This window comes from Topomyia yanbarensis, chromosome 3 (assembly GCF_030247195.1).
Source record: "Topomyia yanbarensis strain Yona2022 chromosome 3, ASM3024719v1, whole genome shotgun sequence".
NCBI lineage: Eukaryota > Metazoa > Arthropoda > Insecta > Diptera > Culicidae > Topomyia > Topomyia yanbarensis.
The window spans coordinates 340135651-340158893 of record NC_080672.1 but is presented as its reverse complement, the minus strand read 5'-3'; the positions used below and the strand labels follow the sequence as shown (position 1 = coordinate 340158893).

The following is a 23243-nucleotide window of genomic DNA, read 5'->3' as shown; positions in this document are numbered from 1 at the left end:
ATACTCTTCTTGGTCAGCAGTGTGACTCTGATGATATCCATGTGGGGGACATCTTTAACTGCTCCCAAAAACTATAGGCAGCTGAGATTCCGTGTAAAGGCTTAAATTTTTAAAGCCTCAGCAAACAGCTCTTGGTCTTAGAAATTTGAGATAAAATATTGTGATTATCCAACGATTCCAGGAGCATCACATATCTCATGTGACATTTCAACTAGAGATTCAATGCAGTGCAGGACTCATTGGGCACCGATAACTTTGTGAGATACCGGAACTCCACCTAGCATCAACGAGGCGTCAGTTCTAACAGTGCGGCATGGTGTTGTCTTCTCGATGACAATCGATCTAGCTTAAACTCATTTGCTAAAGCGTTAAGGAGGTGAGATGTTTTACTGCCCGTGACCACATATCTATGCCACTTTTGTATCTATAAAACAAAGTAAACAAGCCAAAAGTTTACAATAATTTTCGCTGTTTTTTTAATTAGAAATCTCTACAGTTGAAATGTTCGTGTCGTGTAATTCAAACACGTTCGTAAACATTTTGAAAAAAAAACGTTTTACGGAAATTGTTTTAACTTTGCAATACTGTCATAGGGGGTTACTTGACGCCAAAATAGGGTTTTGTTACATTACATTCAATAACTGCAATCACGCAACTTCAAATTGGGGACAAGTACCACACAGTGTAAAAAAACTGATGAAAAATCAAAATTGAGCATGACATTTATAGAACAAAAAATTGGCGTAAAGGTTGACCAATTAGTTTTTTTTTGCGAAATCCTGTAAACTGTTTGATTCATTTTTACGAATTATGCTCAAAATTGTTATAGAGAGTCGATAAATGCATATAAAACGAAAGCAGCAAGTCGAGAAAAATATTGCTCAAAATCAACTTTTTCACTGAGCCTTATGAACCTAATTTTGATATTTTCTAAAAGTAGATTTAATCATGCTTCGGTGTGCAAATGCGAATCAAAATACGCATCTTTGTCAAAAAGGGTGTACTGTTGAATTTGTCTCCGCAACTGCAGTTGCTATATACTAAAATGTTCAAACGGTTTTGTCTACCAAAACAAACAAAATTTAAATAATTGAGATTAGTAGCAAATCTTATAAATAAACTTATAAATGAATAGAAACGAAGCAAGTGCTGTGACAGTTGCCACGAACACGAAGCCAATGCTTCGGTTGTTTGCTTCATCACTCACTTATTCAGTGCAGCCATTCAATTGCTTTCGATTAATATGCAAGCTGACGTTTCTTTTTATGCTGACTCTTAGTGAGATTGTCAAGAATATTGCATCAGGCATAAATTACTCTGATCATTAAGTCTAAATAAAGTAAGATGCCCACTTTTGCCTTAAATGTCACCAAAAAAATTTTGAGCGTGATATTATTTTTCAGCGAAAATATCATCCATGGAGGGGAGTGGGGTGGTCAGGAGACAATTTCTAATTTGAGAAAATCTGCACCATTTTTCGACCGATATTGATATTTAAAGTTTCGTTGGTCGCGGAATTTCAAATTACCACTAGAACAAGGACATGCCTTCAAAAAAAATGTTGGACCAAGTATGTTTGTCATAAAAAAATCACAAAAACATTAAAATTTTCACATTGATGTTCTCTGCTTTCTCTGATTATTTCGATTGAAATGATTGAGCTACTCCAGGGCAGAGCTTAAAAAGTGACATCCCTGCGTGAACTTGAAAGGAAACGAAATTCAATTCATGCTCGCTGCGATGAATGAAATTTTTGTTTCGTCATCCGTTCCACCGACACAGCGCATTCAGGTTCGGACATGTTCGGTTTCAGAAGCAAATTGAATTTTGTTTCTATACTAGCTCTGAGAGAGATTATTGAGCAAAAGTACACCAGATTACGCAGTTCACTTATGCTCGAAAATGTAGAAGATGCCAACTTCTGCGTTCAAACCGTCCACATAACAAATGAATGCTTTGGTTGGTGAAAGAATTTATGAAGGAAATCTCTTCATTCAAGCACAGCAATTTCAGTCAGTTGGAAAGTGAATGAATGAGGGAGGCGGTGAATCTGAATGTTCATACAAACTATAAACGCGATGCGCAAAGTCTGGGAGTAACCAGTAGTAATTTGTAGTGGAACTGGTGGTAAAATGAACACGTTAAGTAAAGTCACTATTTTCCAACTAATTAGGGGTCATCCACATATACCATGTGTACAATTTAGGGAAGAGTAGGGGGTATGGAAAGTCAACGCTGGTTCCACTGTCATCACAAAATCAGTGGAATTCTACAGCGCAAACTTTTCCTTTTAATATCACTAGATGTAAGTTTAACGCGGCTTAATTGTGTCCTAGTTAATGCTACCACTGCCGAGAATCCATTGTAGACGCTATGGATTTTTGGAAGTGGTACCATCAACTCACACACAGATAAACTGTGTGAAACTTGCACCCGATCGCTTGCTGTGTGCAAAGTTTATCGATCCTTCTTCATCACGCTGTACGATTTGAAACCTTGCATGTACATGTACAACTGCACCGTCCGGAAGCGGACAATATACTCACCGCGCGTTTGGAATGTGAGCGACGACTGATATAAAATGACCACGAGGGACCTGTATAAATAACCTTTCCGCATGTGACGAAACGCTTAGATGTTTTTTTGACGGCTCTTCTCGGAAAAGGCTTGCAAATTTCACATTTTTCTCGTCGTTTTCGAAACATTTTCTAAAAATCGGTCAGCTCAATTTTTACCTTTCGGTGCTCATTACAATTCTCCTAGAATTTTTAAAATATTCCAATTGCCTGTAAATGGTAGTCAAAAACAGTCGAAATTGATAGGATTCATCAGTTTTCAATAATATTTGAAGGTGACGAAGATATATCAAAATTACACATCGTTAACTTAAACTGTGCCTGACAGCACTGCTCAACAGGAATCCAATCACACTAATTGCCATAACTTCAGTTTTTAGCCAAAAAACTACTTACAATTGTTGTTACTCAAATGATAGGTAATTGTCACGGTTATTAGTCTTACTTTTTTGTGAACAGATCTTACGTAAATCGAAAGTTATAGAAGATTGAATGTTACAAACTACATTGACATGAATGGGTTAGTATTATTAGTAATTTCGTCATAATCACATTTTTTCATACATTATTCTTGATTTCAAAGCATGTTCAAAAATAAGACATGTTTATAGCCTGTGGGTAATACGAACAAGTGGTGATGTTAAAAGGAACACTATGTTTTCATGTATGTGTATAAAAAATTAAGCGAAAGAGTGAAAATGAGTTGAGTTATAGCTGTTACTTCGAAACGTATAGCGTTTACGGTGATATCACCACAACCAATTTAGTTATCGATATGGTTTTTGGGGGTTCTTCGGTACTGCTTTCTTTTAGCTCGAAAACGAAGGGTTTTGCAAAGATACGCTACGGAAATGGCAATGGTTCTATCTATAAATGGCCTGTGTTAAGCCAAAGAGGACCAAGCGCCATTTTGAGGTACTTTATCTAAAATCGCTTCAGCATCCAATGTAGCACCAGGAACTCTAATATCTGTTATGTTTTGGGAACCCAAATAGCAAACGAAAGCAAGCCAGTGTTCTTTAACTTTCTATGTAAATGATAAGTTATCGAAAAATTAATTTTGGTACGAAAAATACACGAAAAACGTTATGGCGCTTAGCTCGGTTTGGCTTAACGCAGGCCAAATAAACTTTGTATTACAATTATTTACCGTAAAAGGGAGTCTTTTTGGTCTAACTTCAACCATATCATGTAACTTATTTCACATAATGTTAGATAAGACAATTGTCTCTAACAAAACCATCAAAAGCATAAAGGACTGGTTGCTTCTAAATGTTGTTACATAATATTTAGAAGACCATTTGTCTAAATAAGATGAGGTAATTAATCATACGATCGCCATATTGAAGACAATGTTCGATAAATGAATGTTATCGATAAACGGTAATGTCGACTGCTGCCTCGTTCTTGTAATTTGACGTCCTTGGATTTTTTTTCATGATCGTGTATTGAGCTTCTCGTTTATACCGATAAACCGCAAGAAACGGATGAGCTATAGCCAACATTGAACGCTTCATTCACAAAGTTTCTCCGGTTGTTATCGACCAAAATCGCCTAAAATTTGATCAGCCGAATGGGATTTTTAAAACGTAGACACAGTGAACATTTATCTAAAATTGTTTCAAAAGTGTTTACCATACGTTTCAAATTTGTATATCAAATGCTACCAAATTAAGCAAACAACAATGAGTTGCCAACGTTTAGTTGTACATTTTATTTTAATTTGCAAAAAAAAATGATTAAAAACACCCTTTATAATATTTCAATATACCCAAAATCTTTATGTCCGCCGAATTAACCATTAATTAGATGTTTGAGTTTATTTCTGGTTTGTCTATTCCCGCAGAAAGATACCACTATTCTCTGTTTACCAATTCAACTCACTGTTTATCGTTTTCGGATTTTGATTAATGGAAGAAAATTCTTGTTTACTTCATGGGTCAACATTTCACAATACTCAGACATTTCAGGCTTGAAGATCACCTACGATGCAGCAAAGTTCATGGTCATGCGTAGTTCTACCACCCATCACACACACTGAAGATCACATCGTCAAAAAATGCAATTCCACCATTCAACACTTTTCGAGATTGTTCTCGCTTCTCCTAGCAACCACTTAAATGGAAGACGTGGTTAAAAATTCTAATACGAACATGCACGACAGTCATACGGTCTGTTATTATTTGATACCGACAGTTGCCTTTGTCTTCACTGAAAATATTTGACTGCTTCGTACGGTATCTGTGTAAACATTTGGTTTGCAGAAATGTATTTGCGCGATCAAATATTTAGTATGGTGAATACCATACCGCGGATCGACGACCCAGCTGTTCATGAAACCAAACCGATCTTGTTGATATTTGGTTAGAGCGGCAAACATAGCTCATAACGAAACGCGGCTGGTTGCGATAGAATTACCAGTAGAAATTCTATATATAGTTGTCCGGAAAAGTGAAAATCCTGTAGTAAAATACGACCTAGATGCGAGTGCTGCCTTGATCGGTAGACGGGCATGGACGTATGTAATTGAAAATGCGCATTCGTAGTTTCGCCGTCGGAGAAGTTTAGGGTGGTACTGGTGTCATTTGGATCTCCCAGTGCATCTAGCTTAGAACTATTGTCGCTGGCTTGTAAAAAAGATATAATCAGATTATCTTGCATTTTAATGGCGATCAAGCGACTTTAAATTTGACAAGCAATCTTTTTTGAAATATGTATGACAATCAAAATTTGCAAGTTAAATTTACGAAAAACATCCAAACATTGTTATCTAATGATTATTTCGTCATAAATCAACATTGAACTACTCCTCCCCAATAAACTGTCTTATTCCACGCAAAAAGCAACGAATAATAAAAAGGTTCGCCCGACCAATTAAATCGACGTTCATGTGGGAGATGAGAGGCAATGGAAATATGCTAATAACGTAAACAACAAAGTTTTTTCCTCTTCCTACTTTGCAAAAACGGGCCACTGTGAATGCTGTTTGTATCGAAATTCCGGGAATGTAAATATAAAACAACTACAGACCAAAAGTGATAAAATAAGAAGTAAACAGCTATCTTTCCATCGGGTATCTACGTTTTAGGGCAGAAAAAATGTCGGACGGTATCCGTCGCAACAGTATGGTTGGAAAATTGTCCACCAACCAGAATGAAAATATTTCTCCGTTGGGTCCCGGAACTCCACAGAGAAACAGTTTCTGTGTCCCGGTAAAGCGAACACCCCTCAAATTGTCGATTCCATGTGCAAAGTTACAATTTTCCGACGCGTGCCAAGCAAATACGGCACCGGTGCATTCAATGTCGAAACCATTCTCCGGATCCAAGTTCACCCATACGCCGGAGTTCGTCGTCGGTAGTCCGTCGCAGTCCAATGGCAGTCGGTTTGGGACGTTGTCTGGAACGATCGGGGAGTTCGAAGAAATGGATGATGGAGTGATGCTGATCTCCGGATTTGATAGTAACGGGTCGCTGCAAATCAACAGCTTGACGGCGAGTCCAGGTAAGTTGGCAAATATCGAAATAATGTATTTATTTTAAAATTGTTTATTTATTTATCAATGGAAACATAAAAAAATAATTATATCCCAAAATATCCTTTCCGTTTCTTACTATGTTAGGTATTATTTTAGGAAGATTAACATCTATCATAATTATTCTTTCTGTTAAATAATAGAAAATAATCGCACTTCTCTTTCAATTATTTTTTGTAATTCATTTACCAAGGCTCAATGCGTTAGCATAACAGAGTTGTGAATTGTGTGTGTGTCACTCAACTTTCTCATAGATGGCTGAACCTACTGGAGAACCTTAGGTTCAAACGAACGCTATAACGATCTCATAAGCATCTATTGAATGTTTTGTTAATCGAAGCACCCGTTCCGAAGTTACGGATTGAATAGTACACTGAAAACCGAGTTATCACAATTTTAACTAAAAAAGTAGTTGAATTCTTGATTTCGTCTAGTTGATATTTGGGGGAAGTAACATTTTGTTGAAAACAATAATCTAGCGCTGTTGTTTTGATGCTGTCAGTCGTAGTCTGGATACGACGGTTTCAGTCTCGGCACAAAACTTGATAAGCTTGCCTGGGTTAAAGGTTAAATTCAACTGATCTCTTTATTGATTTTAACTTGTTTATCGTTAAATAAAACGTATTTCATGATGATGACTAATTTTGATTAACGTTTTGTTTCATCGATCGACGGTTGAAAGTATGTAGTTTGATTAGCTTAGCTTAGTTGACCGCCCGTGAGTTTCCCGTGATTGATCCAAGTCTGTTGAAATTGCATATTGAACAAATTGTATGGTATTTGGGAGTAGTACATCATACTCAACGTGCAATCTAAAGAGACTAAGATTATAGTATGATCAATAACGTAGATGGCCACGCCCATGCTGGTCAATTCTGGGATGGGAAGGAATGTTAGTTCAACACTTATGGCTATTATGACCGAGGAATTCTCTGCATCATCCACAAGTGTCGCAGAATAGAATTAGTGTCAGTAACTAGGGAAATGAATTAGGATACATGTATTTGGTAAATATTGTGACTTAGCTAAATGCTCAAGCGCTTTGTCTTTTCATTTTAGATCACAGTTTCTTATTAACACTTCAATGATCATTTCCAAAGTTTGCAGTACAAAGTAAGCATACAAAAATTATAAAAGATATCCCAAATGAATGTGAAGAAGTTGACTGCGAAATGTTAGTGACTAGTTGGCATCTCCACTCTCCCTATCAGACGTTTCCATAATTGGGTTAAATGCCAAATTGCCAAAATGCAATGCGGCCCAGAAGAAGAATGGATGGGAGAAGAGTAATACTGGCAAATACCGACTAGCATATGAGCGGTTGAAGCTCGAAAGAGTGACACACAGTACTGTACTGGATAAATCTGAAGAAAGGATCAGGAGTGCGATTTTACGAAGTTTTAGCTTCTGGTGGCACTACATTTTCTGACCGATTGAAGTTCTGGAGTGTTGAAATGTTTACCCCCGTATAGGAAAACAAAAGTAGTACAAAGCTAGTGTCAGACCTTCATGAGACCTCAAGAAGTCACTTTTGGAGGTATTCGTTAATGTAGATTTGTCGGTAGACGGTTCCAGATTTAATAAAAAAAATTGGCTTATTTTTACACATCTACAGTTCACTTGCCGCGCAAAAAACTTTTTGTGCAATTCGACAGCTTCATCTGGCTTCATTAAATTTCCTACATGAAAGTTTGTTTTTTAAATACGGTTTTTAAACCAAAGCTTTAAAAGTTATACCTTGGCGTGGAAAAGCCGGTATATTAATATATGCTGTTATTTACTGTAGAATTAGACTTCATTCCTTACGGCTATTGTACAACCGCCAGAACAAAACCTAAAATATTGGTATACAATTGGAATCAGAAAAGGTGACTATAGGATAAAGGCTATGATGCAAAACCTTAAGGTGCGTTCAGGTGAAGTCTTCGGTACGGAGCAGCATGTTGTTAGTCACCTGTTACGACATGGGAACAGGTTCCCAGTGGTGCTATTCTTGACTGAAATAGTGCAAAAAGATTTTAGCCCGCCGGACACCACAGCCTGGTTGATTGTTGAAAAACTACGGAGATCAGTTATCCCGATCAGAATGAAATAACAAGATTATAAGAGAAAACATTTTTTGTAACATATTGTGTTATAAATTAGGTTTCGTTAGTAGTTAAAATAACAGAAATTTATAACAAGTAACAATGCGAGTTATAGTTTTGAAATATTTCTGTTATGTGTTTCTGATTGGGATTGCTTCCGTAAATTGAATATTGAATTATGTTTCTCATAATATTATCTTTTGGGGACTGAATCTTAATTTTTTGTTATGAAGCTTAAAAGACGCGGTATTTACGGATCTAAAGGTTGCCTACGAAATTCTTGCACTACGTAGAAACCGTTGCCAACAATTAATTCGTTATTCAAATTTAAAAACAGTTTGTGTTGTGTAATACTTACAAACAGTTTTGAATGACACTCATAAACACAGTAATATCTGTTACATCTGGTTTTCAGCTTCTTCTTTGTTTGCCCGGTATGTTTCGATTTACTGAATTAAATTTAGGCACTCTTTGTGGTAAGTATCCTGCCCTGGTTCATAATTCCGGCTGTGACACTAATTTGACACATTTCGTTTGGCGCAACTATAGATTTACAATTATTGTTTGCTTTTATTTTTCGGCGACATTAAATTTATCTCTGAACCCACAAAATCTGATGATAGTTTAATTAATCAAAATAGACAATTGTGGTTCCGGTATTTTGTTCGCATTTGGTGTATCAAAAAGTGTTATACTTCAGCGATAGACATTTAAACTATCAATGTACGCCCATCTGTCAATTAAGATTGGCATATATTGATATATAATTGCAAATATAATGGATTTTTGTAATATTTACTCATTTATACATAGCCGAACGCATCATGAAGTACGAAGCATTCTTTGCTGGCGTGGACAAGGGAGTTCGAATGGTGAATTTACGCTAAATCTGCCCTACTCCGAAATTTCTTTTTCGTGCCCAAAAAACTCTTCATCCTCAACTAATGCAATGCAACTAAGGATCGTGCCGCCAATTTGATCGACTACAGGTATATTTCGGAAAACGACACTTTTCTGTAGCGTTAATTGACGATCTCTTCACGAGTTTTGACGAGGCTGGGATGTTCCGCGAATTAAGCCGTCAATTGCGAGATTACAACAATATTTTTGCAGTATCGACGGCCGTTTAATGAATCTCCTAAACAAATCACTATGGTTTTCTTAAAATATCGTAGCCTAATGTTTAAACCTAAATTGGTTTACACTGCATGGAATACTATACTCACCCTGTAGACAACCCAAAAACAAACGATCGATTGTTTTTTTAAACTCGGAGCGGATGATAGCCTAATAAGAAAAAAAATGCCACTGCATTTTCAATACACGCTACGAATGGTTCACATGCGTGTTCCAGCGCCTATTAGAAACGAATTAAATATAATAAAATAATTAACAATAAGCCCTTGGTTTTTTTTTTTCAGAACATTCGCCCCTGATGGCCCAGCTGATGGAGGCGACTGCTGGCAGTTCGCCAGGAACTGCTTCCAGCCAAGGCACCGGAAGCATTTCCCCAATGGCACGTCTAATGCGCTCACAGCTCAACCACGGCAGTTACCAGCAGCAGTTTGACGAGGTAAGCGTACATCATTCGCTGTACAAAACCCACCTGGCAATCTTTACGCAAAACCTATATTTTACGCTAAATTAGTTCGGTTCCACTTTGTGCAATACATGGCTGGTATATGTATCAACGGCTTGTTCTGCATCTCTACCGCAACACGTAGAGGAAATCTCGAATGCAGAGAAGCCAAACGGACACTAATTTGAATTTAATTACTATTTACATAATTATTCAATTAGGCCGCCCTAAGAGCCGATATAATTATAATGTCCCTTCAATCTCCGAAGCGATTCCAACGCAAAGTATAGTATACGAACCATTTAGGAATCGTGTCGTGCTCTATGATTTACTCATGCTACTACTGTCTGTCTCGAGAGGAGTGTTCAATCAAATGCGCTACGTTGCATGCAACATTCGTACGGGGTCACCTGGGAATAGTGTGTAAGACGGGGCAAAAAGTGCATAAAATGAATTGATTGTTAGTTTTTTACCTCAATTATTGCTGGTATCGACACTGAACCGCGTTGAAGTAATGTCTCAATATATGACAAACGGCGTCCACCTTACGAACCGATCAAGCAACTAACGAACACAAACCCTTCAGTGTATTCTTGCAAGTCAATCGCGTTTGAAGGCAAGGGAGAGGATGATTATAGGTGGGTTTTGTATGTCAAGGTTAGCTTACATTTGGAATCTGTATGGGAATTGATAAATCACAACCGACCGACCGGCATCGGCAACGCGCTCGCGACACCTCTGGGCGAAACGAAACGTAGAGGAAGTATGTCTGAGATGGACTTATTAATGAGAGGTTAAAATTTGATCGGTATTTTTAGACTGTTGCTATTACCTCAAGCTAATATCATGGTTCTATTTGTGTTCTCTAAGATTTAGTGTACAATTTTTCGTATCAAATAAAATTTGCATTCTTAGTTTCAATCGGGATTTTGTTTTGCATTAGACCAAATTGTTGTGTACATAGATCAAGGACACAAAACTTTTTGGTGTTTCGAATTCTCCTCGTCAATAACTAATACCAACTTAATGCTGGTTAGATAAGTCCAAATAAGCGCAAAATTGGTGCTAGTTAGACATAGACACTAAAATCCAACTGGCTTGTACCGAGTGATATCTCGATAGTAAGCACAGAGGTTCTGTTTACCGACGAGGAATGTGAACCGAAACGCCCAGTACTAGGCAAAATTTCCAAAGGGGATTTTTTTTCATATATGTAAAGCCTGCCAATACCTATGTGCTTACTATCGAGACAATGAGACACCACTCGGTGCCATCCAGTTGTTTCGCGCTCACGTAAAGCGTCTGGCTTTTTGGATTTTAGTGTCTAGCTAGCGCCAATTTGGTGCTGGGGACGAGGAGAATCCGAAACACTACAAAACCATACATTATCTTTAGTTTGCTTTAAAATATTGACTTCAGACTCCGCATTTCGTTTATGGTACCGGAAACATGGATAAATTACAATAGCCCATCATTTTATAAAAATTTCGGTTCAATTTCCTAAAAAAAACAGGTTTCTACGAATATACAAGGATGTCAGGAACATTACGGATGGTTAGTTTTGATTTTCTAGCGAAGTCTGCTTGTTTACGTAGAAAAAATTCATATAGTTCTCGAAGTTAACGATATTGCGGCAGCTATCGGCAAGCTCAAAGTAAATGTCAATCAAAAAGTGAATCGAGTGAATAAGCTTTTGCGTAAAAACCTAACTCGCGAAAAATTAATTACAAAGGCATAATGAACATTTTTTGTGTTATGATTTTTTTATCCAATTTGAAATCCAGAATTTCAATACATGATAAATTAAAACAAATATTGAGTCTCCTTTGGATCTTCTTTCGCTTTGCCATACAACTTTTTATTCTGCGTGATGATCTACTGCTTTTCTCTTCTTCATGCCATTGTTATCGTCGTCTTGATGCTCATAATCAGATGTTATTCCTTGCCTATAGCATGAAGCTGTTGTCATTGGTATTAGCTTTCTTGCCGGCGAATTTCACTTACGCGATGACAAGTCATGTAGCCTTACCTCGACGTAGTTATTTTCTATATACACAGGAATCTGATTTTTTTACGCTGCCACTTTCAACTACGAGTCTTTTTGCTTTACTTTGCGTGTTGAAAATATTAGTACTGCACTTCTCAGATGATGATACTGAAGATAGGCGACTTCCGAAAACATAAGTTCCATTTTCACCTTCAGAAAATATTCCACCTCACGATGACTCGGTGGTATGAAGTAAAATTTGAAGTCAACGACCGATGTGTTGGGTCGAAGTAGCGCTTTTTCACCAACTTCTCTCATGACGACAACAATAAATTTAATGTTTCCTTTGTTCTAGACACAATATACACTAGGATCTACTAATTGTCGTTATGTGCTCATTTATTGCTCTGGCTTGGCATAAGCAGAAAGTAGGTTGAGCGATTTTATTAGTTCTTCGGCCAACGCACTAAAGATAAAAATTACGATTCGGTCGTTCGTTTTTCGCTGGCTCAGACAGCAGTTGAGTTTGGTGACCGATATATCGTGATGGGAAATAGGCTGTGTGTTTTAATCGTTGACATTAATGACAGTTGGACAGACAGGTATTTTTAAATGAATTTCAGAAGTGATTTTCAACTGTACTGCTGAAAACCTGTTCAAAATACAACAAATAAGAACCAGAAGAACCACCATGTTTGATGCTTTGTCCGTCTCGGGCCCAGTTCCCCTACTGCTATTGGAATGATGCCGACGGCATAGTACCTATAATAAGGTTGGCGAAGTCGCGACCTGAAGCGGACAGAATAAGCTAACCACCTACGCTTCGAGCAGTTACAGTATATATGCTCGGAAAAAATTAACTGCTGGGAAATTGAATAAATAATGAAGCCTTCGTTTACAATACTTTGTAAGAGCCTTTCCCAATGTATATTTTTCAACATAAATGGAAGGATCAAGATCAGCTCATTCAGTGGGCAGTTAGTTTATACTGTCAGTGCATGTAATAGTTTATTTTCGTTTCATAGTTATAAATTTGTTGTTCTAGAAACTGTTTGCATTTTTGTTTACATTGCTAGCGATTGTAAAACAGGGTGATAGCATAGTTCTAACTAGAGACACTGAATCCCTCTGGATAAAGACTCGCCACCTCTATCTTATTCTTATTATTTATTAGTAAGTGTCATTCCAATGTAGCACGAGACTTGCCGAAAGCATTCAATCCGAAGAAAATCGCTTCGAATCCATCTAGAACGAGGGCCATTGACAGTTCTCGTGCTTGATTGGAATAACACTTGCAGATAAATGATAAACAATAGACGTGTCGAGTTTTTATCCAGAGGGATTCAGCGCCGTTAGTAGTTTATATTCATGCTCCAAATATGTGCATGAAAATAAACTTAAAATTGCAAAATATTTTTCCGTTGGGTAATGGTCCTATTTTGGATCTATTAGGGAGAGGGACGCACAATTTGTTGAACAACTTTTAAATGAAGCCATATTAACTGTAAACTTTTTCGGAATAAAGTATCAGTGTACTGTTTCTTATTCATCTACTTATTGAGCAGAAATGTCTCAATTTTCAGCATACAAGAAAATAAATGTTCTATTCTGTGCATTTATTCTCACTGCAACAATTCAATAAGCCTTTTAATTTCTGTTAAAAAAGAAATGATGCCGAATTATTTCGTGAGGAAAACAAAATATTTTGCACTATATTAGGTATTTAATGAGGAAAACAAACCAAGGTTCTTTGGTTTTACTTTTCCATCTGTGGTTGTAAATGAGCTCTCAAAAATCTTAATTATCGCTTCTTTAGCGTGTCAAATTTAACCGCATCGAAAAAGTGGTTGAAACACAATGCCTTATATTTCATTGCGCCGAAAAAAATGTAACCAGTCACATGGATGCTATCGCATGATTTGTAACACGAATTATTCTACTTTTTTCGCCACATCGAAACAAACATAAACATCACGCACATGAATAAACCTCAGCACCTGTTAGAAGCAGAACTCCCAGAATTGCACTTGCAAGGAATAATAATGTGAAGGCTGGTAATTGCGAGTTCCACATCAAACATTGCGTTGTCACAAGCCGCATTTTATATGCAGATGAAAAAAATCTCTGCAAGCAGCGAACTTGAAATAATTGATTACTTGTACCTCATTTAACTACAATACATTTTCAAGTACATGTGTTAGTTTGGCTGCCCTGCTGATTCTTTCCTGTGTGCTGTATACATAAATATTGTTTTGATTGTGGTAGTGTATCTAATAAAACCTGTTTTAAATCACCTAGTGGTGCAATTGTGCCTTTCCTTGTACAAACTACGATTCCGTGGCTCATTATGTTCAATACAATGGTGGAAATGTATATTACATATTCAGTACGTTTTGCACATAGTACATACAATGGATCGACAGACACGATTTTGAGATACTATGCTTGAAACCAGCGGCGAATCAAGGAGGAAGATCCGTTAAGAAATTTTAAACTAGTTATAATTTTAAAGTAGCAACCCCTTACTGCATACTCCTACCTAGGCCTATACAAGTCAAAAAAAATTTGACCCGGATTAGGTTGACGATTTTTAGAACGATTGCATAACTTTTCTATATGAGAAAGGCAAAAATGTGCCAAAGTCAAAAAAGTCAATTTTCGTCAAAAAATTTTTTTTTCGAGATTACTTCAAATCTCAACATTTCATGCATTTTAAAGTCATTTGGCATCCTAAATACAAATTCGATTTTGAAATTCCCTTTGAAAATTTATCAGTTCAGTTTATGGGAAATTGCTGTGTGGTCGCACTCTTCAACCCGTAACTCCGGAACAGGAATCCAATCAACAAAAAATTCAATAGCAGCCGATGGGAAGGTCGTACCTTTGAGATTAGGTTTGTGCAAATCGGTCCAGCCATCTCATGACATTTTTTTCCACATACACACATACATACACATACACACAGACATTTTCCGATCTCGACGAACTGAGTCGAATGGTATATGACATTCGGCCCTCCGGGCCGGGTTTAGGTTGATGATTTTTAGAGCGATTGCATAACCTTTCTATATGAGAAAGGCAATACGTGGTGATAATGTGTACCACCGTATTTCTGAATAACTTATTACAGTCGTGATTCGCTGGTTGGGCCACAGCCTCTGTCCAACTAATGAATTTGATTCGCTAGTTGGACCGACTGACAAATGTCAAAAACTCTCAAAAGAAGACGTTAGTAGTGCAAAAGATTGTTCAATAGATTGTCAAAGTAAATTTGACATGAGATTTTAACATTCAGATGCTTTTTAGTTGGACAATGGTCCAACTAGCGGAGGTCCAACTAAAAAGCGGTCCAGTTAAAGAGTGTTCAACCAGCGAATCACGACTGTATAACACTAGGCCTGTCCTGGCATTTATAGGGTGCTTTTATATTTAATTGGTCGTTAATGGATTCTCCAGCTAAAATAAAGGTCAGTGCAATGCCTAATATATTTGTGGCGGAATAACGAGATATAAGGCGGTAATCGATCGCTTGTATTAGAGGTTTATATGAGGCACCGTTGCGTCCTGTTCCGGATCACTATGTGAATCAGGCGTATTAGCAGATATTTCAAGAAGGTAATTTGATTTTAATCAAAAGTTGGATTTAGTTCTGAATAAATAAGTGCAAAATAATAAGGTATAGAACTTGATCTCATTATCTCATATGCTTGGTTCAAACCAAGAAGTGCGAAGTAGGGTCACAATAGGCTCTACTTCCATTATCCTAATGAAAATTCGTCGCGTCTGTATTTCTGAATTTATTAGTTATATTTTTTTAAAAATCCAAAAACCAACCTCCGTACCAACAAATTTATTCACCAAGATCACCTCGAAAGTATTAGTATTTGAAAGATATAGAAAATTGGCCTCTGCACTGATAGGTGGAAATATACCAAATTATTCCAAAAACTACTTATTGTCTATCATGTCAGGGATGCCAGTTGATATTTTCAAAAATCTGTGCGCGGACCATTTAAAAATCTGTGCTAATCTGTGTTAAGGAAAACGTACAAGTTTGTCTCAGAACATGTGGCGACCTTTTTTTTTTGGTTTTGGCGCGAGGCAGAAATAAGGCGCAAGGTCAAAAAATGAGAAATCTGTGATAATCTGTGCATTGTACAAGAAAACTGTGGAAACCTGTGCTTTATAACAGAAAACTGCGGGAATCTGTGCAGTTTTTGAAAACTATGCAGCATATTGGAAATCTGTGAAACACAGACACACGTACTGATAAGTGTTTGGTTGTACTTATTACTTTTGCGTTAGTATGGGTTTGATACCGCAATGCGCAATTACGAGATCTGTGAAAGAAACATACCCGTCGGGATTTGAGTGAACAATTAATCTAAATCGGAAGGCGCCATCTTGGATTCCAAAATGGCTTCAGACGTTTATTTCCGTTATGTACTCATCAACCCAACTTTTTTTACGAACTCGATTTGTAAAAAAGATTTCGTTTTTTAGAATTTAGTTCGTTTGGAAAAGTTACGTAAGTTGAATCTATCTTCTATCTATCTATTTATCTATATAAAAGTCAATGTTTGTATGCATGTGATTTATGGACTCCGAAACGGCTTAACCGATTGCCGTAAAAAATTATACATAGTAGGCATTTATTATGAAGCGTGTTTGTGAACTATTGGTTGGAGATTATCTGCCCGCTAGATGGCGTTTCGGCACAAATTTTGTTTTCCTCCTATTTTGTTCGAAGTCGCAGTAACGCGCGATTGGTATTAGCTAGTATTAGAAATTTATTCCGGAGACCATTCTCCACATATATATTTTTTGTGTACCTAATCACTTAGTAACAGTAGAACATACAAAAAAGCAAACAAATTTCATTTCAAACAACAACAACCTTCTGAATGTCTCCTAGTCGATTCAGTTATTGTTAGAACGTTATTCAAGTCAATTTTTCAATATTATGGTCCAGGTCCCATTCTCTGTACTTGTACTAAGTTTTTTCCAAACAATGGCATAAAAATTTAAAAGTTTAAGAAGTTGTATTAATTCCACTCAAATGAGCCGATTCCACTCTAATCGATACCCATTTTTTAACAGATCATTTCAGTTTTTGTAATTAGGCAATCGGTACTCAAATGTTGGGTAGTCCTGGATACCATCGAGAGATTTTTAATCACATTCAATACAGGCAGAAAATTAATAAATGATATGTTTTTCAGTTCCGTTCATATCGTCCTTCATGTCATATTCACTCGATTATTGCAAGAGATTTGTGTTTGGTGTCTACGTGTACTCATTCTCAGATATAGGAAAATATTACAACTCAATAATCCGGAAAACCGGTAATTTTCCATATGAAGCTGAATCCTTACTTTCAGAGTGGTAATCATAACGGCTACTGGATATAACGAAATAACAGCGATCAAGCAGTAATCACTGGTTTGTCGTGTTTTATAAGTTGATTGTTATTGATTCAACTGTTCTGTTGATTCCTGATCTTCCAAAGATAGATGTTCGCTAGGTTTCATTTAGCAAAACTAGGTCATAATTTACAGGAATGTAATAAACCAGCCGTTGATTCAATGCAATCATTCTGCATTAACGACAAAAGCACTAACCAGAAGCGTGCAATTTGTCCCACTACAAGAATACTAGTCATAAAATGGTCTTTTCATGTCAGTTGACTGGTTATATTTTCATGCCTCACGATATACGATCGGTGTACATCATCGAGCTGGCGGCTGCGGGCGGTCCGTTTGGGTCATTAAGTTATGAATATTTATATTAATAAAACTTTCAAATAGTGCAGGTCATGCGATTTAGCCTTTACGCGCCTTGATGCGCAAAGTGCATGCGTAAGTCGAGTGCCCCAGAAAACAAGTAGAAGTTGCAAAGAAAACCGCCTTTAGTTTACAGCTTCCCTCCCCCTAAACTGATTTTGATGAATGAATTAAATGATTGAAGAAGATGAAGAATTGCAAACCACCAGCCGGCGTGCCGCTCGACACAGACAGTGTGAATCGATTGATTTATTGCCGCAGTATCATAGTGCATTCTATTTCGAGCCTGTTGTTTCCAGCGTTCCAATGCCTAACAACGCTATGGCACAAATAATAATCAGCGAACTTCCTTTGACACTACCCGACGACTGATGAATGTGGTTTGCAACAGAGTAGAAGGGTAAATTGCATCCCATCTCATTGGATGATATTTCTAAGAGGAAACTATGAATACTTAATTTTCTTTCCGACATGTCGGAAAAATTATACCCTCATTTAACAATTTTGTAGAATTCACCTTAAATAAAAATCAATTGTGGCCTTTTTATATGCGAAAAACCACATTTTTTGACATAGTGACGTACCGGTGCAATATGGCTATTTTCAGTGGAAAGCAAGCATTAATTAATAAAAATCTGTGTTGATTGGCGAAGTTGTGGCCCTTTCCCTTTTTCGATTGAGGTTTGCTGTGAGCACCATGGCAATCCAGCAGTTCAACTGAAATCTTAAAACCTAATAAATATGATATTATTATAGTTCATTCCTAGTACATGAACGATAAACGTTGTTTTGAACATGTATAAATTTTTGATTTTTCTCCGCACACGGGAACGTTTATCCGAAAACAAATCAATGCGTGAGCTTTGAAAATCAAACGATAATTTTTCGGCAAAGGTAAGCACGGCAATGCCACTTAAAAAAACACAATTTCGAATTAATTTAAAATTACCACTTCTCTTGGTAGACAAAGTGCGTTTTGGAGTGTTGATATTTTGCTCGGATCTCTATGAAAATTTGAAAAAGTGTTCAATTTTAATAATACAACTTTACTATCATCAGCTCATTAAATGGAACGCCATTTTTCGACGGTCCACCTGGCGTGAAATTCGACAAAGTTCAGACGATTGTGAAGATGCCGTATTGTGAGTAGTGGTACTTTTCTCGGACTTCCTGCGTGCAAATTTGTCTTAATCAATCGTTTTCTACTCGTTGATGTTGCAATAGAATGTTCCAGGTCTTTCTAGAATTCTCTCGAAGATATAAACCAATATTATTTTGCTATCCGACCCATCAGTTTGTTAAGTTTGAGCGGATGTTGTTCGCTATCTACCGCTAGTTTCACATTTGTTTGTCCAGTGCAATGCATTGTGTATCTTTGTGGCAGAACACTGTAAAAGTTCCTGAACTTCACGATGTTTTGCCACTAGCATTCAACTGTTTGATGAGATTTTGCTCCTCGACTGTACAGTGCCTCGAACGACCCATTTTCGCGAAATACTACAATATACAAACTTATAATTTCGGGTTAATTGTAAGCGTAGGAATACTATTTCGAACAAAATATATTGACTAAACTGAAAATCTTGAAAACTTTAGCGATTTGAAAACCTTTTGTGGTAGCGCTGCTATTTTTATGAACAGCTTTATATCGACTTTCTTCCGAAATGACAGCTGTGTTTCGTAAACAATGAGCCAATGATTCCAAATGATGCCGTGATCTATTCTTCATACTATAGATCACTTACAAAAACATGTTATTGGAGAATAGAACGTATATAACATTAAACTCGAAAAATATTTGCGCTGCTATTTTTTTCGAACAGCGCTGTACCTATTTTTGAAAAATGATATCATTGGCTTATTTTTACCCAAAACTTGCTTTTTGCCCCAATCGTGTATCTTGGTTTTAAATACTAGAGAATAATCTACTGTGACATTAATATAACTTAGACAAGAATGGGGGAAACCCATGAAAATGGGTGTATATATGTTCTACAATGAAAAAGAAAATCAATATCTTCAACCATGAGCCCAACTTTTATGTTCAGTACATAGTACCTAGGGTTTATTAGCTGCTAACTAACACATATTTGCTTGATGAAACTTGCCAACACTGCACAGTGGTCCGAATTCACAATTTAATAAGACAAAAGTGTTTGAAGCTAAGCCTTATATTTCTAAGCTAGGATGTCTTCAGGACAAATAATATCTAATATGCCATCTTGAGATGTAGATGGTATTAGGGTGGTTCTTTTTGTTCGGGTATTGCAAAAATAATTTCCCAAATGTGGGGTAATAGAATATTGCAGTCTTCAGCAACATTGTAGAGGAACTTATACTAAGCAACTTTGCCAGAGACGTCACAGTTGTGTCTTCAAAGGTTTTTATTTTATATCTATTTTAATTGAGCAGCTTAGGGTGTTGCTAACAAAAACTGTTTTTGCGCTAACTTTTTTATTTTTTTTTTCTAGCAAACGGACAGCTTTTAAAGCTCATGAGACAATTTTTTGCATATTAGAAGAATTCCGATAGCACTTTTAAAACTTACATTAGAAGTAATATTGAATACAAAATTGGCCCTTTAAAACATCACATTTTAAGACCTCATCAAAGTCACTGAGAGATTTGGTAAGTCGGAAATACCCGTAGAACCTTGATTCCAAGCCCTCTTCGTAGAGGTCATAGGTAGATTTGAGTCTACGATTTGTGACGTTGTCTACCGTGACGCTTAAATGGTTCAGATTGTAGTATTTATGTACAAATAATAACAGTTCGAGTTTGTTCGGTTCCAGCAAAAAGTTACATCTAACACCTCCTCCTTGCCAGATTATGCAAATGTTAGGTTATTTCCTGCATTGGGTATATGCAGATCCGCGCTGCTTAAGTATTCTACGACTTCAGAGGCTCTTAAATTCATCTCAGAGCTGTCTCAAATTATATTATGGGCTTTTAGATCTCCGGATGCCCGTGATTATTTTAATATGCGGCAAATGTGCCGAACAAAAGATTTATTTCCTGCTTATGTTATCAACAGTCATACTGACTGTAGCAGCACAAATATCGCAAGTTGTGAGGTTGTGTAAAAGACATTGGTTAATAGAACTATTCGCAATTAAACATGCACAAAGAAATTCACGTGGATTTGTCATGCCATTTTTGTTGAAAGCTGTAAGACAGGTTTAAGCAATTTTCCAATGTAGAAGTTTCCTTTATGGAAATACGGTTCTTGAATCAAAGTTATGGAAGGTTTTCTTTCCTGCACATGCACACTGTTTAAAAACTTCGTTTTCGTGCTCAAAATTAATTGCGTCTAAACCATTAACTTTGAAAGTAGAGTTTGTTTGGAGAAGTTCTTGAAATATATGAAAAATCGGAGATAAAAATTCAGAATTCAATCAAAAACCCCACAGTAACTCTGTATACATAAAAACTTAAGGCCACGTAGTTTATTCTGTAGCGATCCCGTTAGTTGAAGGTTATATATTGATTGGAGGTTAGTTGACAACGCTATTTAACTTTAAAGGTCAACCGATTTTTTGAAAATCTTTTATTCAATGCATGTGCGAGAAAGAGAGGCAACACAATACTTTATATGAGAATATCTTTTTACTACACTGAGATAATATATTCGTAAATCTAGTACGAATAGGTTTCGTACAAAAAACTTTCGTAAAATATTCTTCGGAAACTTTTTTATTTTCGTTACGAGTTATTCGTACAAACCGCGAAACGACTTTCACAGGCTTATTGGGAAACTGTTTCATTAATAAAACGAATTGTTTGATAAAATACACGAAAAAGTCTTTATAATATTTACGAGCATCTTTCGAAATATGAAGGATTTTTTTCGAAGAATTCCCAAAATAATAATGCACAAAAAATTCATACCGCAGAGCGAAATTATTGGTAAATATGCTCACGGTGTGTTTGGTAGAACAACTTTATGGAAAAAATCAGCATCTCTAAAACTTCAGGATATAAAAGTATAGACTATCCCCTTTCATTTGCAACCAATTTCAAAATAATCCGTCGGAGGGTCTAGAGCAACCTTTTTTTTTGAAGATTTTTTTAGTGAAAACATAGGTGTTTTATTAAAAATAGTTTACATATCTGCCCCACGATGGTGCCTTACACATTCGTACAACACTAAAAGTGAGAATCTAATAGATAATTTAATTGTCTACAATTTTGTTAAAAACTAAAAATCGATCTGAAATCATCCTGAAAAGTTGTGTTTAGTTGAACAGTGCATTCAGAGAAATTGGAGTGTTTTGGCTGAAAAGTACAATTCCAAATTCCACATGATATAGGGCACAATGATGACTTTGAAATAAGAAGATAGGTAAGTGTGGCCCAAACTTAATGCGATATTAATGCTCTTTTCAAAGATGTGTAATTTTGCATGCAGAAATAGCTTTTCCTATAACATATCTTTGACTTCTTTTTCGTTTCTTTGCTTGATCTCGGGGATGACTAATGTATTCTTGAATGAATCTGCTTCCCCATCTCCCCCTTCTCTTGTAAACCAAATTTGGTTTAAATTCTAACATTTCCAATTCAACAAACTCCATCAGACATTTCGTGGCATTGCAATATTTAACTTCTTCGTCGTCAACTCTAATTGACCTACTCAAAATTAGGATATTCGAAAGAGACAGCAAACTATTTCTGCTTTTAGTACAAGTTTGCAAACTTTCCTGATCAATTCGAGGGAACTTCCATTCATCGAGAAGTGCAGTTTATGCAAAGGTTTACTTACATTCATGTAAGATTTATTGTGGCTCGTGCAACAAGGATTTGCAGCTCTTATAAATACTGTTTTATTATTATATCAGTGCATTCCAATTCTATTTATACCGTTGCTTATTTAGGGGTTATGTTCGGCTTCCAGTCTTTGAAATATTTAACAAACGGAATATTCACTTTTCATCCGACGTTTCGGCGGCATATATTGCGCCTTTCTCAAGGAATCTACAAAACGTTATACTTAGTCAAAATTACATTACAAGAAACATTGATTAACCTAAACACTTACTAAGCTAATTACCGTGTTAGCGTCAAGCACATCTTCGTATATTGGTGCAATTGTCTTATTTGGCTGTTCTGAATGTGAAATAAGCAAGAAATGTATGATTACCGGCGCGATGCATTTTGAATTTAAAAAAAAATATTACTTTGCGTATTGCACTAGCTCACGTACGTGGCGAACGCAAAGCCGAACATAACCCCTAAAAAGAACTCCGCCAACAGTCGTTAGTTCTCTCACAAACTATACCGTTGCTCATTATTCTGTCGCACTATATATGAAAAATCTACTAAATAGTTCACTTTTTGCTAAATTTATACTTCTGCTCCATCGGAGGCATAATGCCTTCTTCATTGATTATGCTGATTTTTTAATCGAAAACAGAAAAATCGTTCTGAATACATGCTAATTGCATAACCTAAGGCTATTTAATGGCACACTTTTGTGAAATCCCGTCAGAAAACAAAACTACTTGCTTGTTCATCGAGCACAGGTGCGTTTTGCCCGGCTTATTTTTGAAAAGGTAATTTTCAATGATTTTGAAAAATTTAATTTTTTCGTGTTTTTGAATACTTTGCAAAGCGTTATGATTGCGATTAGAGAGGCTTATGTTGGCTAGACGATATCATTAATTAAATTCTCCCAATTGATGTTCTATAGCTGAGTTATG

At 36.5% G+C, this 23243-nt stretch overlaps 1 protein-coding gene across 1 annotated transcript in view; it reads left to right on the top strand.

Annotated features, from left to right (window-relative positions):
- Nucleotides 1-5572: 5572 nt before the first annotated feature.
- Nucleotides 5573-23243, top strand: part of LOC131688112 (uncharacterized protein DDB_G0271670-like) — a 128593-nt gene continuing 110922 nt past the window's right edge. The window contains exons 1-3 of the mRNA XM_058972264.1: nucleotides 5573-5583; nucleotides 5665-6080; nucleotides 9620-9771. Of these exons, the coding sequence (XP_058828247.1) occupies nucleotides 5582-5583; nucleotides 5665-6080; nucleotides 9620-9771 (570 nt within the window). The 5' untranslated portion in view covers nucleotides 5573-5581. The remainder of the gene's footprint in view (nucleotides 5584-5664; nucleotides 6081-9619; nucleotides 9772-23243) is intronic.